Source organism: Argopecten irradians, chromosome 11, assembly GCF_041381155.1.
Source record: "Argopecten irradians isolate NY chromosome 11, Ai_NY, whole genome shotgun sequence".
In the NCBI taxonomy this organism is placed as follows: Eukaryota; Metazoa; Mollusca; class Bivalvia; order Pectinida; family Pectinidae; genus Argopecten; species Argopecten irradians.
Genome location: NC_091144.1, coordinates 34450950 through 34463691, shown reverse-complemented (window position 1 = coordinate 34463691; position 12742 = coordinate 34450950). Strand labels below are relative to the sequence as shown.

General features: G+C 33.3%; 1 protein-coding gene and 1 long non-coding RNA gene across 2 annotated transcripts; one reads left to right on the top strand and one right to left on the bottom strand.

The window, feature by feature from the left end:
• Window positions 1-217: 217 nt before the first annotated feature.
• On the bottom strand, window positions 218-3994 carry LOC138335811 (uncharacterized). Its single transcript, XM_069284973.1, has 4 exons — window positions 3726-3994; window positions 2969-3210; window positions 1499-1615; window positions 218-1015 (listed from the first exon to the last, which is right to left on the bottom strand). Exons 2-4 carry the CDS (start codon window positions 3203-3205, stop codon window positions 641-643), a joined length of 729 nt encoding a protein of 242 aa, XP_069141074.1. The 5' UTR covers window positions 3206-3210; window positions 3726-3994; the 3' UTR covers window positions 218-640.
• Window positions 3995-6023: 2029 nt separating this feature from the next.
• Window positions 6024-7589, top strand: LOC138335810 (uncharacterized). Its single transcript, XR_011210330.1, has 2 exons — window positions 6024-6468; window positions 7011-7589. It is a non-coding gene; the product is annotated as an uncharacterized lncRNA (long non-coding RNA).
• Window positions 7590-12742: the final 5153 nt, after the last annotated feature.

Genomic DNA, 12742 nt, shown 5'->3' with positions numbered 1-12742 from the left:
ACCTACGGTCAGACCATGTAGCCAAATTGTGGTCTACAATTTCATTTCACATTTTTACAATGTTATTAGTAATTATAAATTGATTTCTGCAGGAAGTTATTAGTAATTATAAATTGATTTCTGCAGGAAAGTTTCCATCTAAATATACATAAGGGATAAAAAACAACAATTTTCCAGTACATAATTTCTGTGTTGTAACTAACGTTTATTAGGCATTTGAAGCCATTTGAATGATTTTCACGTCATAATTAATCAAAGCTGATGATTTTCAATAGATTAACGAAGAAAAATCAACATGCTAAAATTTTCTCCCAGTTACGGCACATATAACTTTAACGAAATTTTAATGGATTACACCGCTGTAATACGTAGATTTTAACATACCAAACAAACGTAGGTACAATTATCTGTTGATTATTCCCACATTAATAAAACGCAATTAATCAAATGAGTATACAATTTATTTTATCAAAGAAAATTTTAAAATATATAAAAATAGGAAAAAAGACTGCGCGTTCCGTTGTATCAACATAAATTATATCACAAAACTGAGTATTTTATCAATAAAAATGAATTTAATTTTTTTTAATATCCGTATTATAACATCTGTAACTGTGAGGTAGGTTGCTGACGTTTAGGATTAAAGCCAAACTTTGTTGTAGTTACGTCTGAGAACATTGGCGAATTTTAAAAGCTGCGTAAGTATGACACCGTCTCTCTCATGACGACAATTTCCACTGTTCACAGAACACCATGCTCGCACGATCGGTGTGTATAATCCATTTTCTGGCACGTGATTGTCCACAACTGTACCAGCTGATAATAAATTGGTTTGAAGTTTTCGTATGGTGAGAAAGAGTTCACAGATGACCCGCTCTGTGGTCACTCGGACACTGACCATGTGACGAGCCAGTGATCTTCGTTGTTGGTATTCTTCCTCGTCGTTTTGCATCAGACGTAACACCCCGACCATTGTCGTAAGTGTGTAGTAATCACGGCCCAACCGCGAGAGTAGCTACAAAAAATAAATGAATAAAAAAAAAATGTGGTGAACCCAAACATACAAATGCCCACATATCATCTCTTTCCGTTATCACGTGTCGGTTATAACGTTTTGTTTCAGCGATCCAGAAAAAAAATGAAAATACATTTATGCTTTAGAACGGAAATTACAATTAAGGTACATTTACCGCTAATAGCCTATGCTAACATTTAAGCACTTTTTACACATGCTAAATGACAACAACAGCAATGAACACGGATGCTTTACATAATAGCGCACGTGCAAAAACCACGAGGGATTGGAATACTCTATCAAACATAATATTCACCGAGTTTAATCATATCTTGAATTGAAGCAAAATGTAACTATTGGTGTCTAAAGTAAAATCGTAAGAGATTTGCAAGATCAACCCTCCTTTGGAATCTTAGAGAAGAAAACCTACACGAAATATAATTGATTCATAGAGTATGATTGATTTCTATAACAGACATGTACCTGTTCGCTCCTTTCCGTTGATAGCGATTGTTTACCCCTGAATTCCAATGGTCCCAGACACGGATGGCGATCAATGAAGCCGGTGAGGTTATTAGATGGTACTTGTCTTACGTTGATCTGTAATACGAACATATTGACTTTTGTAATTTGTCTCTGACCTATCTTAAAACTTCCGTATCAATCATAACGGAACAGACACACTGTACTTCAATCTTAAATCAGGCGGTGGGAAAACTCAAAATTTTTAAAGGTTCATATCTAAATAAACATACATCCGGGATCTATTCCTTTGATTGCGACTTCGATTTCATTATTGTTGAATATCCTTGTGATTAAAAGGTTGATATGAATAATATTAAATATCAACTCAATTAATTTAATATCAATGTATTTCAAGCTTCCGCTTACCTTTAATTTCTAGAGAATTATTCATGTTATAATTCCCCGTTGAACAATTAACTTGTAGTCATATTGAAGTTCAATTGAAATATTCAGAATTCATATTACACATTATAAATAAAACATTGTCAATTGCGAATTATTGCAGTGTGATAATTCAACCTTATATTGTTTTATTTTATGGCATCTCATCGTATTCACATTGACACATTCCTTTTAATTTTAAAGGATTGTCATCTATTAAAGATGCAAAAGTTAGCTAAAGTTGTAAAATTTCTTTTCGAATCACAGAATCAAAGTGAAACTAGATTCGAACCAAAAGAAAAATAAACCTGTTTCAATATCTCGTTCAAACCACAGAATCGGTCACTATAAAAATACTAAACACAATGAAGTGAATGAATGATTCACATCACATTTATTCTTATGCAAAAAATATCGACGTTGTGGTCCTGACAATAAACCATTATTTTCTTTTTTTTTCTTATTAAAGGAAGATTTTAATACTTTGAACAATACTAAGGCATTTGATAACACTTTCTACAGTTCCCTTTTTCTTGTATTTTGACATTTCAAATAATTTCCAATATTTTCTATAATAATTCTTTTTAAAGATAAGAAGTGCAGATTGGACACTTATATTCTTGTTTTGGTACTTTACAATATTTCTAACTTTCCATACTGTAAATTTAGTGCCGATAACAATTGTTGCCAATAATTCTTTCTCTTTATCTTCATAATTACCTAGCAGAAATTTTTTCTTCATTACTAAATATATCAATAATCTTCTGTTCCCAAGAGATTTGATTAGAAATATTGTGTTTTGAACATAAAGAAATTTTGAACATAATTACATGTGTAAAATAGATGACACAGTGTAAATGAAACCTTTCTTACATCAGGAACAAATACACAGAAGTTACTTAGTCATAAGAACCGAAGAACAACGATATGATGAAAATAAAAATCATAACTCATACCTGTGAACCGTAACTCCTGAGAAAGTACAAAGGCATATTAACACTATGTGAAACAAACGCTAGAGATGTAACTTTAGCCTAAGGAACTTACATAAGTTTTCTTGAGTCTCTTCATTCTCCGGTACATTGATCTGATGCGTTTGTACAGACGTTTGAGGCGAAACGTTAAAGTGGTGTCGTCCTCAAAACTACTGGATTCTTCGCTGGATTCCAAACTACTTATCATATTCACGTTTATTCCAAGACACATGTGGTTAGTTCTCGTCGCAACGTTGCGTTCTTCTGAAGAGCAACTGTTTCCATGGCAACTTACTTGAATTATCACCATGGCTACTAAAATAAAAAAGGTAATAACTTCTAAGGTTTAGTAACTAAAGATATAGTCTATATTAAATTTGCTAAATAATTTTGTTTCATATTTGAATTTAAGCAATAAGTATTTGGAGCTTAGATACGACAGGTGTTTGAAACTAAAATCAATGTTGTTCAAGTTATTTTGATATAATTTCCCTAGTTTAATGTATTATGTTGAGCTAATCATATACATTGTAAGGAATTAAAAAAAAACAATTTCAAAGAAATATCGTAATATTATCTGTTTCAAAACTACAGTACTCTATATACCAACACAAAATCGACCAGAAACCTTCAGAAAATCACAACAAAAATATGTATATCATAATCGGTCTACATAACTTATAACAAAATGTCAACCGTTATAAATGTTGACCACTTACATAAAGTAATTAAGCACAACATTCCTTTTCTATATGGATGCATTTTCAGTTTAACAATTTCATTCAAGATAAGGTTTATCATTTTGCGATTCTGATTTTATACAGTCTTACCTAAATATTCAGGAATTTTGTTGATGGAGTTCCATTAATAATATTTGTATATTTCTCCACACTTCCTTTAAATCCCAAAGACCAGTGATTACTAAGGGCACACCGAATGATTCCGACATGATACCAAAGTACACGAGGGTTTATTCGTACTTTCCTTATCCTTCCCCAACTAATCCGGAAGATTAAGGCTTCCGGCGGTAGATGGAAATTCTGAAAAACAAAATCTGATTTCGGATTAAAAATCAAATATTTAAGAGTTATTTAGTGGAATATTCCACATGATGTCCAAATATATCATATTTGTATATATCCTAAAAATCAGATGCATATCATTTTTTCAAATAACGCGTCATGTTGTGTCAATGTTTATAATATACGGTAATGCTTTATTAAAGAATGATAGACCTCCAGGTGTGTTGATATATTATAGTAAGTTCAAGATATTTAAATAAAGTAAATACGAGCAAAACATTATTACAATGATGTTTAAAAATATACGATTTGTAGATGTTAAAAAAAATTAAAATAACAGTCGGTAATTACATGCAAAGTAGATGTTTATTCAAAAGAATATATTAAATTTATTTTATTCATATCGACAAATTTTATTTATTCACTTTTATTGATTGGTTTCCTCTCTCATTTACTACTAATGTCTCTTTTGTTGGAAATTTTATCATAAAAACATCCTCTACAAAATAAATCGTATTCTATTGAATTATAATTCTAAAGTCTTAACGCGTATAAAGGACCATCAAAATCCCTTTAAATGTCGAGTGCCTAGAGGCGTACTCCTGGTATTATGCAATACTTTATGAGTCATTTAAACCTGATATTACTGCTTTTACATTTTAATTATAAAATCAAACACTAAGGCGGAAACCTCTCGTGAAGAAGTTCCAATAAGGGAACAAGCAAACAGTTATAGTATCGATTTTCACGTCGAACAGAATTTCAAAAACTCGGTGACACCTTTCTACTAAAGTGTGATCTTTTAGATAGAAGTTCATGATTTCTATGTACGCAAAGTGAATAGATATCTGTATTTTTATTATTCTATTAATATCATATCATTATACATGTAGTATAATTTTCGTTTTTCATTTGATGTGGTTTAAATTTAAATAGCAAGTACATATGTAAGATAGCAAGTGGTTATTTTTGCCTTAAAGATGTCTTTCGTAATCTGATATTCTTTACGAAAAACAAAACAGCCGGTGTGTTAAAAAACACCAAGACGACACGGCCAAAAACACATAAAGCTATAGCTACATAAACATTGATTATGAGCCTTGTTATACATATGCATTTATAATACGAGTGGCTAATCATAAAACGTAGTTTTAATTTGCAAAGATAACTGTATACAGTTACATTAAAAACATTAAAACACTAACTTGGCATTATGCAACATTAATGCCCAATTTGAAAGTGGGATTTCTATTATATGCGAATGAAATGCCAAAATTACATATATTGTCGACTGCATGAGACTCGTATTACCGTTAACCAATTTTCTTTCGCGGCTACTTAATCTCGCTATTTTTTTATTCCAAAAAAAAGTTTGCGAATAATACCATTTATAGATTTAAAAATGAATGTAAATTTCTATCAATGTAAATGCTGTAATGTTAATTCGTGGAGATAAACTTTCGCGAATTTACTTTGATCGCAAAATTCGCGAAATTAAATCGCACGCAAAAGAAAATTGGCGTACAGTAATGATTTACATGAAATATGATATCACTGGATACTGGCATCACTAAATGTTTTTGGGAACTACCTAAGGTCTTTTCGTAGAAACATCCGCCATTGAGATGTTTGATATATCATTGGCAAGGAAGTGTCAAACAGTTTGTCTGCCTGACCTATAGTCGTCCCGATAGAGGTGATGTCCCTAAAACTAAATGCTTTATTGACGACAACCTTTTTCAAAAAAGCCTGAAATATCTTTATTTTATTTCAAAGACCATGGATATCGATTTATCCAATGACATTTGTACCTGTAATATAACTGAGAATAGCCAGTAAAGCTTTTGTGAACAACCTAAGATCTTTACGGTAGATCCACCCACCATTGAGAGGGTTTGATTCACGCTATCTTATTGGCAAGAAAGTGATAAATGGTTTGGCTACCCGACCTACAGTAGTCCCGATAGAGGTGATGCCCCTAAAATGAAATGATTTGTTGACGCCAACCTTTCTCAAAAAGCCTGAAATATGTTTATTTTATTTCAAGGACCCTGGGTATCGATTTATCCAATGGCATTTGTATCCGTAATATTACACTTCCCGTTCTGGGGGATCCGGATCATTAACCAATACGATTTATAAATTAGTTGTATTCAAAAGAGACAGAATGGGATCAGCATGGGGTTCGTATGGCATTCATATATAATGATAAATGAGCGAATCGTACCATTTTAATCAACCTTTTTAGCATGTATTGGTTAAAACAGCACCAGGAAGCTATCTCGCTGAAGTGAACAAACTTAGAACTATCGATATATATATATAACAACTGTCAAATCGCGTATATATTCCTGTCGTATTTGTTGTTATGTATGTGTTTATTGTCGAGTCGTTGTTACCGTGTCTGTTACCTTGTACGGCGCGACAGAGCCTCCGTATGATGACACAGGTAAGCGAGCGCGCACGGGCTGGACGCCATGTCGATGTGAATCGACAGAGAAACACCTTTTAGTGTTTATACTTATACGGGCATAGAACCATACAGTCTATGGTAAGTATTACGTTTAATCTTTATATGATAGTATTTGTAATGTTAATATTGGGGTGTTTTGGGGTTAAATGTATGTATTAACCTTGGAATGTTGTTCATGCATTATTCTATTGTGCGGTCCAAACATGCATTACTTTGACTGTTTTGTAAACGTTTATACCAATTTATGTATGTAATAGCTATCGTACTTCCACATGCAAACATGTATATTAGGTATTTGGAAGGTATTTAGGTTTTATGTACGTCTGTTTAACTTTATATAACTTGAACGCTAATCAGAATTTATTGTATGGAAGCCCATTGGTAGCGTACGTTGAAGCTTATATGATATAGTTAACTCGTGGACCAGCACTTTAATAAGCAAACTTGTATCATAATTATTATGTTTTAAGTGTATAATCATTGGATTATTATTGATCCAGCTATATTTGTAGACGTAAAGGTTTATTTTAGGAAAAATACTGTATGTATTAATTTCGAATATAATATTAATGTGTGAATGAGTAAATGAGTGTATCGACATTGTGTTTATGTTTTCGTAGCAAACTGATGCTGGACAAGAGATACAGTATGGTGGACAAGACGCTCATTCCTGTGCGACATACTGCGCCAGTTGGTTAGAGTAACTGGGCACCAGTTATACGGCAGTGAAGCCAATGAGAGGCCACGTCATATTGAGGGCCGCTAGATCATTTTGTGAGGGAGTTTCCCAACAACTCAACTCGTGACGTCATCAACCTTCAGCCACCACACGGCTGTGCAGGCAGGCTATAACGTATTTAGGGCCTGTGTTTATTGTGTACACCGCGTGTGTCACTGTTTAATCCAGACAGACAGACCATCACTACAGGGTCTGCGTCGATGCTCCACCGCTTACAAATGGTATTTTTTCACTATCAAAAACAGCAGCAGAGAAGATTTAACATTTTTCTTCAGTCACAAAAGTTACTTACTTTACACCATTACCACCATTGAAAAGTTTGAGCTTCTAATTTTACTTCAAGTTAAAAATATGAAAAATAATTAATTGCATCCCAAAAAAATTCCGTGACACTATATTCTATATGGAATGAAGTACTGATTGCGCATGACCCAAAGGCAAAATAAATTATTTTATATTTTTTTTGTTAATTAGAGTTATGAATACACGATTCAACACTAATTATTGTTCAAACGATTAATATCATTTATGCTCTGTCGGCGGTCGAGCATCTATAAAAGAATATTAAGCACTAATAAAAGTCAAAACTGGAACCATGACGCTCTTGACCTATCAATAAATCCCCGTCAATATATTACCTTTTAAATTGGGAGATATCTTAACATAATCTGATTTAGAATACACATCATAGAGGAAAAGTCCCAATACTGATCTACTTTTTTCGATAAGAATGCATTGGCTTTGACTTGCAAATTTTTCAAATTAAATTTTGATTTTTTTAATTCAACGAAGTTATCTTAAATTTATGTTTTTAAAACGAGATCAATAATTTTGTAGAGTCGCAGAAGTTATTAACTATACGTTTACTAGCACACTTATCATCACCTTCAGAACAAAAATAGAATCTTTAAAATCATATAATTCATTCTTATAAATAATACACTTAAGGAAGTACGTAGAAGGGGAAGGGAACAGAGATCCAGTTAAAACGGACAAACGTTTCGTAGGATCTCAAGGGAAGTTTGATATCATCTGAATGGAATAGAATTAAACCCCCTGTTCAATAGGTATTTACAATAAATGACGAGCCAGTTGTCCTCTGTGCAAGGTACGTAATGACATCAGTTGAATTCATCAACTATGTGTTATTTTCCGATTGTACAGGCATTTTTTCTTCCTAGTAAAAATCAAAGAGTTCATGTAGAGTGTCTTTTTAAAAAGAAGTTCAATGTTTACAAAGCCGGATTGAATTAATGTGGTGAACTCAATTATAGAATTGGATAACAGGATTTTACAGTAAATGCTGTGTATAGTAATCTCTATAAATAAAATATTAACGGTTTAAATGCAAATTTTGGAAATATTTATAACGCATACCAAACAATATGCAAAATATGGTTTTCTTATTACACATTGTAGATTTGGTTTGGTAATTTCAGTTGTTCACAGTATAATATTACGTTGTTACATATATGGAACTTTAGCTCGTGGTATTTATGACTAATTTTGTGCTAGTGTTTAAGCTAGTGTTCTGGAACTTTTGTAAAATATGCAAATTCGCATGAAATTATATCGTTTTATACTTATTTTATGTAAAATAATTATAAAACTTAGTGAAATTCTTTCTTTATACCGCAATATTTTTAATTCAATTACCTTATTCGACCCAATAACCCCCTCCCATAAACGCCCCTCCCCTTTTTAAGGCTTCCATTTCACTTATATGAAAACTGTGTTGGTGTCCTTACAGTTGTTTTCTTTTTCGCAAAAAGATTTATCCCTTACTTTGAAAGATAATCTTATGAAAGGCAAGTCTAAATTTGTTTCTATTCAGCGCCCCTTTATTTGCTTCTTATTGGGTCGAAAGCGGTATTATTTTTGGAAATAGAGTCAAAATTATTGAATAATTCCATTATGTCATCCGTGTCCATCTTATAAGTTTTGGCGTTATACCTGATCCGAGATTTTGGCCTTGATTAGTCAGTGCTCATATTACGTGTCTGTTGTTTATATATAGATACCATTCAATGTGGTCCGAGTTAACAATCATGCCCAAGTTTCATTTTAAAGATCCCTTTGTTTTAATAATCTAATGGAACTTTCCTGAACGTCTGTAGTAAGGACTATGAGGATTTTGAAGTTAATTATTTTTTATATTAAAAAATGCTAATGAAACTGTAAGGTCCAAACAGTTATGTGGCACCAATATTTTGATTTTTTTCTAAAAACTCAATCGTCTTATGTTTCAGTATCTTGTGCATTACCCCGTAAAATGTTTGATTTTGTCCAATTTTATTTGATTAACTGTCTGGAAGGTTCATTTTAAGACGAAGGCTTCAAATTGTTGACATCATATCTTACAACCAATGTAAAACTTTAAACAAAAACTACTTCTTGAAGATTTTGATCTAAAAGCTATAACAAAACATGTGTACAGTGACCTAGTTACGGTGGTAACCACAATATCTGCAAATGACACATTTACTTAATGATCCTCAACATTTCTGCCAAGTTTCATTGAAATTGATCCATTAGTTTAAGAGAAGTTGTCCGAGTACAACAACCAGAAGAAGAAATGTGACATATTCCCAAAGAAACAATCAGAATAACAAATGTGGCCGTATGATATTGGTAACATTTTATTCTGACAATATACCATGGTTGACAGAGCTAGGTTAGCTGGATCTGAAAACATGTGTGTGCATCTCTGGATTGTCTCAATTCATTTACAACGTATGAAAAATAATTTAATATTTTCCTTTTCTTTTAACGTTTGAAAAATAATACTTTTTTTTTTGCTTTTGGTTTACTCGATGATCAAAGAAAAAATAACTTTTATTTAGAGGTACCCTGCTGTGTTTCACATTTTGAATTAAATATTTTTCTTTGTAAAATGTTCGTCAATATAAAGTGTGATAATAATTTCAGTGCGAGTTGAATATCTGTTTAACAGTAGGAAAACTTGTTTTAAGATCAAACAAGTTTACCTTTAAAAGTGATTCACAAATCTGACCTTTTTTGTATAAATAGTTTCGAATACAGATTACACTTCAAAGTTTCATATCATGAACATTAGTTTTGATATGAAATTTTCTTGCCGTAAAAAAGAAACCAATACCTGTCGACGTTGACAAGGAAACGAAACAGTTTGCACTGTCAATATATTAATGTAAAGTTATGCAAATAAGGCGGATCGAGAGATATATCTTTAAATACTGCGTTAAATTAAGATTGAATTCAAAATTACTACACAAAAGAAACCCCGTTTAATTAGAAACTTTTATAATTAGTTGTACCAGTAATATGTGTAAATTGTACATACTAATATGGCTGATATGGTTTTGTATTTACAGTTGGTTAAATTATGATGCAAACATAATTAGGAACTCGCCGCACCTGGTCATATAGGACAAGCAGACGACAATACAGTACTAGCAGACGACAAAATCCTCCGGTGCCCTCTATTGATATAGTGCCACGAGTTGTGTTTTGATATAACAATCACTTATGGATTCTGAGGGAAAATAAATAGTTTTGATAATGTCTGTTGTTTTTAACTGTTTCAGATGATTTAGATTGACAATATTCATAACAACGTTTTTTTATTGTATGTCAATGTGTTGTGCGAGTCATTTTGCACTTTGAGTTTATATGAATGCTTGCTACAATCTAGAAATGGAAAGAAATAATTGGTTTGAAATATGGTTTTATTTGTTGTCTTAGAACTTGGTTATATCTGCCATATCGATTCCTTGTAGCATCATATATTTGCATTTAGAGTTAGTAACAGATTTCACAGTTAAGAGATTTATTTCTGGAAATTTTTGATAGTTCGATGGCGCTTTGTTGAACATTTTTGATCGGCATGCCCTTCCTGTAGACTAGGTTCCACACTTTTAGATTGTTGATTATATCAACGACCTATTGTAATAGCAGCCAGGGTCATGTAATGGCGGCTCCCGTGTATGCGGTGTGTTGCACGTGTGTTTTTGGGAGGGTGCGGTATATTTGAGATGAGCCTCTTTGTCGTAGTGAAACTCTTATCCTTTTTCATAGTTCTGTCTCACTAAAGCTTGCCCCAAAGATATCGAACAAGCATACCCCTATCAGGTCATATCATACTGACAATGGACAAACCAGTCGTCCCACATCCTTGCATATTCTATGACTATTACTTTTAAGCAATCGAGAAAGTTCCTATATCTAAGAGATAAAATGTTCTTTTGTCCACCAATATCAGGGGCGTAGGAAGCACATTTTTCGTACTTCATTCTAGAAAATTTTCCGCTGTGCGGCGCATTTCCTAAAACTTTCAAGCACATAATGTCAAACCTTAAATAGTAAAAATGCAATACACACGAACTAGACTTAAAATGTCCATCAAAGGATTCTATGCACTATTTAAAAAAATTCTCTTAAAAGATCAATTTGTTTATATGTCTTAGTGAGACAATTAATTCAGTTTTTTTATGTTACACAACAATGTGCCGATGGTGTGAAGCCGGTATATTCAGATCGAGTAGGGTTGCATAATGTTCTTACAATTATCATTTCTAAATGCAGGTAGCTTTAAATCGAAAAATTACCATGTTAAGAACGCTTTATAATCATTAAAATACATCGTAAAACTCATCTCAGCAATTCTAAGTCGTATTTTTTTCCCCGGGGGAGACCCCCGGACCCCCCTAACAACAAATTCTCGCGCCTTTGGGCGCTCGCAAATTCATCAAAATGCATCGTAAAAACTCATCTAAGCTATTCTAAATCGTAAATTTTTTTCCGGGGTAGAACCACCGGACCCCTCAAACACCAAAATCTCGCGCTTTCGGGCGCTCGCAAAATCATCAAAATAGATTGTAAAAACTCATCTCAGCCATTCTAAATTACAATATTTTTTCCCGGGGGTCACCCTCAGACCCCTAAAACTCCAAAATCTCGCGCCTTCGGCGCTCACACGCTAATTTGGCCAATTTGCGTATTCGTTAATTTCCTTTTAGCGACCCCAATGTCTATAAATGTGTACAAGGATTAAATTTAATGATATATGAAAAAAGTATATAAAGTATATTTAGTTGTGTGTTGAATTAATCTCCTCCTGTAGGTGCGGGGCGAGGGGGTGTTACAAAATATTAAGGACCTTTGCCCCCCCGCCTCCCCCCATTACGTTTCATCTTCCTACGCCACTGCCAATATCATCGATCCCATTTGGACACACCTTGCTATATGTTGAACTGTGGGTCAGTCTCAAAAGTTATTCCCATGTCCCGATTTTAGACATTGCCGTTGGCTGGAAAGAGATCGTCCTCGATACTCCAGGATTTCCGATCACTTATAATCTCTACACCCCCTGTAAAATTAAAGGCAACAGAACAGAACAGTGCCACATACATAACGGTACACTGTGGTGTTGTGTGGCTTTGAAGTTGGACTTCGCTCTCTCTGTTGTCTTAAAAGAATTTTTTTGCAAATGAGCCGTATAACGGTACACTGTGGTTGATTGTGTGTTGGCTTTGAAGTTGGACTTCGCTCTCTCTGTTGTCTTCAAAGGAATTTTGTGCTGGCCTGTGATTGGCTCAGGTTTTTTTTCCTCTGAGCTGCCTTCAATTTTACTAT

Excerpts from the sequence above, each read along its gene's own strand:
- LOC138335811 (XM_069284973.1), bottom strand. The coding sequence starts at position 3,205 with ATGGTGATAATTCAAGTAAGTTGCCATGGAAACAGTTGCTCTTCAGAA. Across the intron at positions 1,616-2,968 it reads AGAGACTCAAGAAAACTTAT|ATCAACGTAAGACAAGTACC; the intron begins GTAAGTTCCTTA and ends TTCGTATTACAG. Across the intron at positions 1,016-1,498 it reads CAACGGAAAGGAGCGAACAG|CTACTCTCGCGGTTGGGCCG; the intron begins GTACATGTCTGT and ends TATTTTTTGTAG.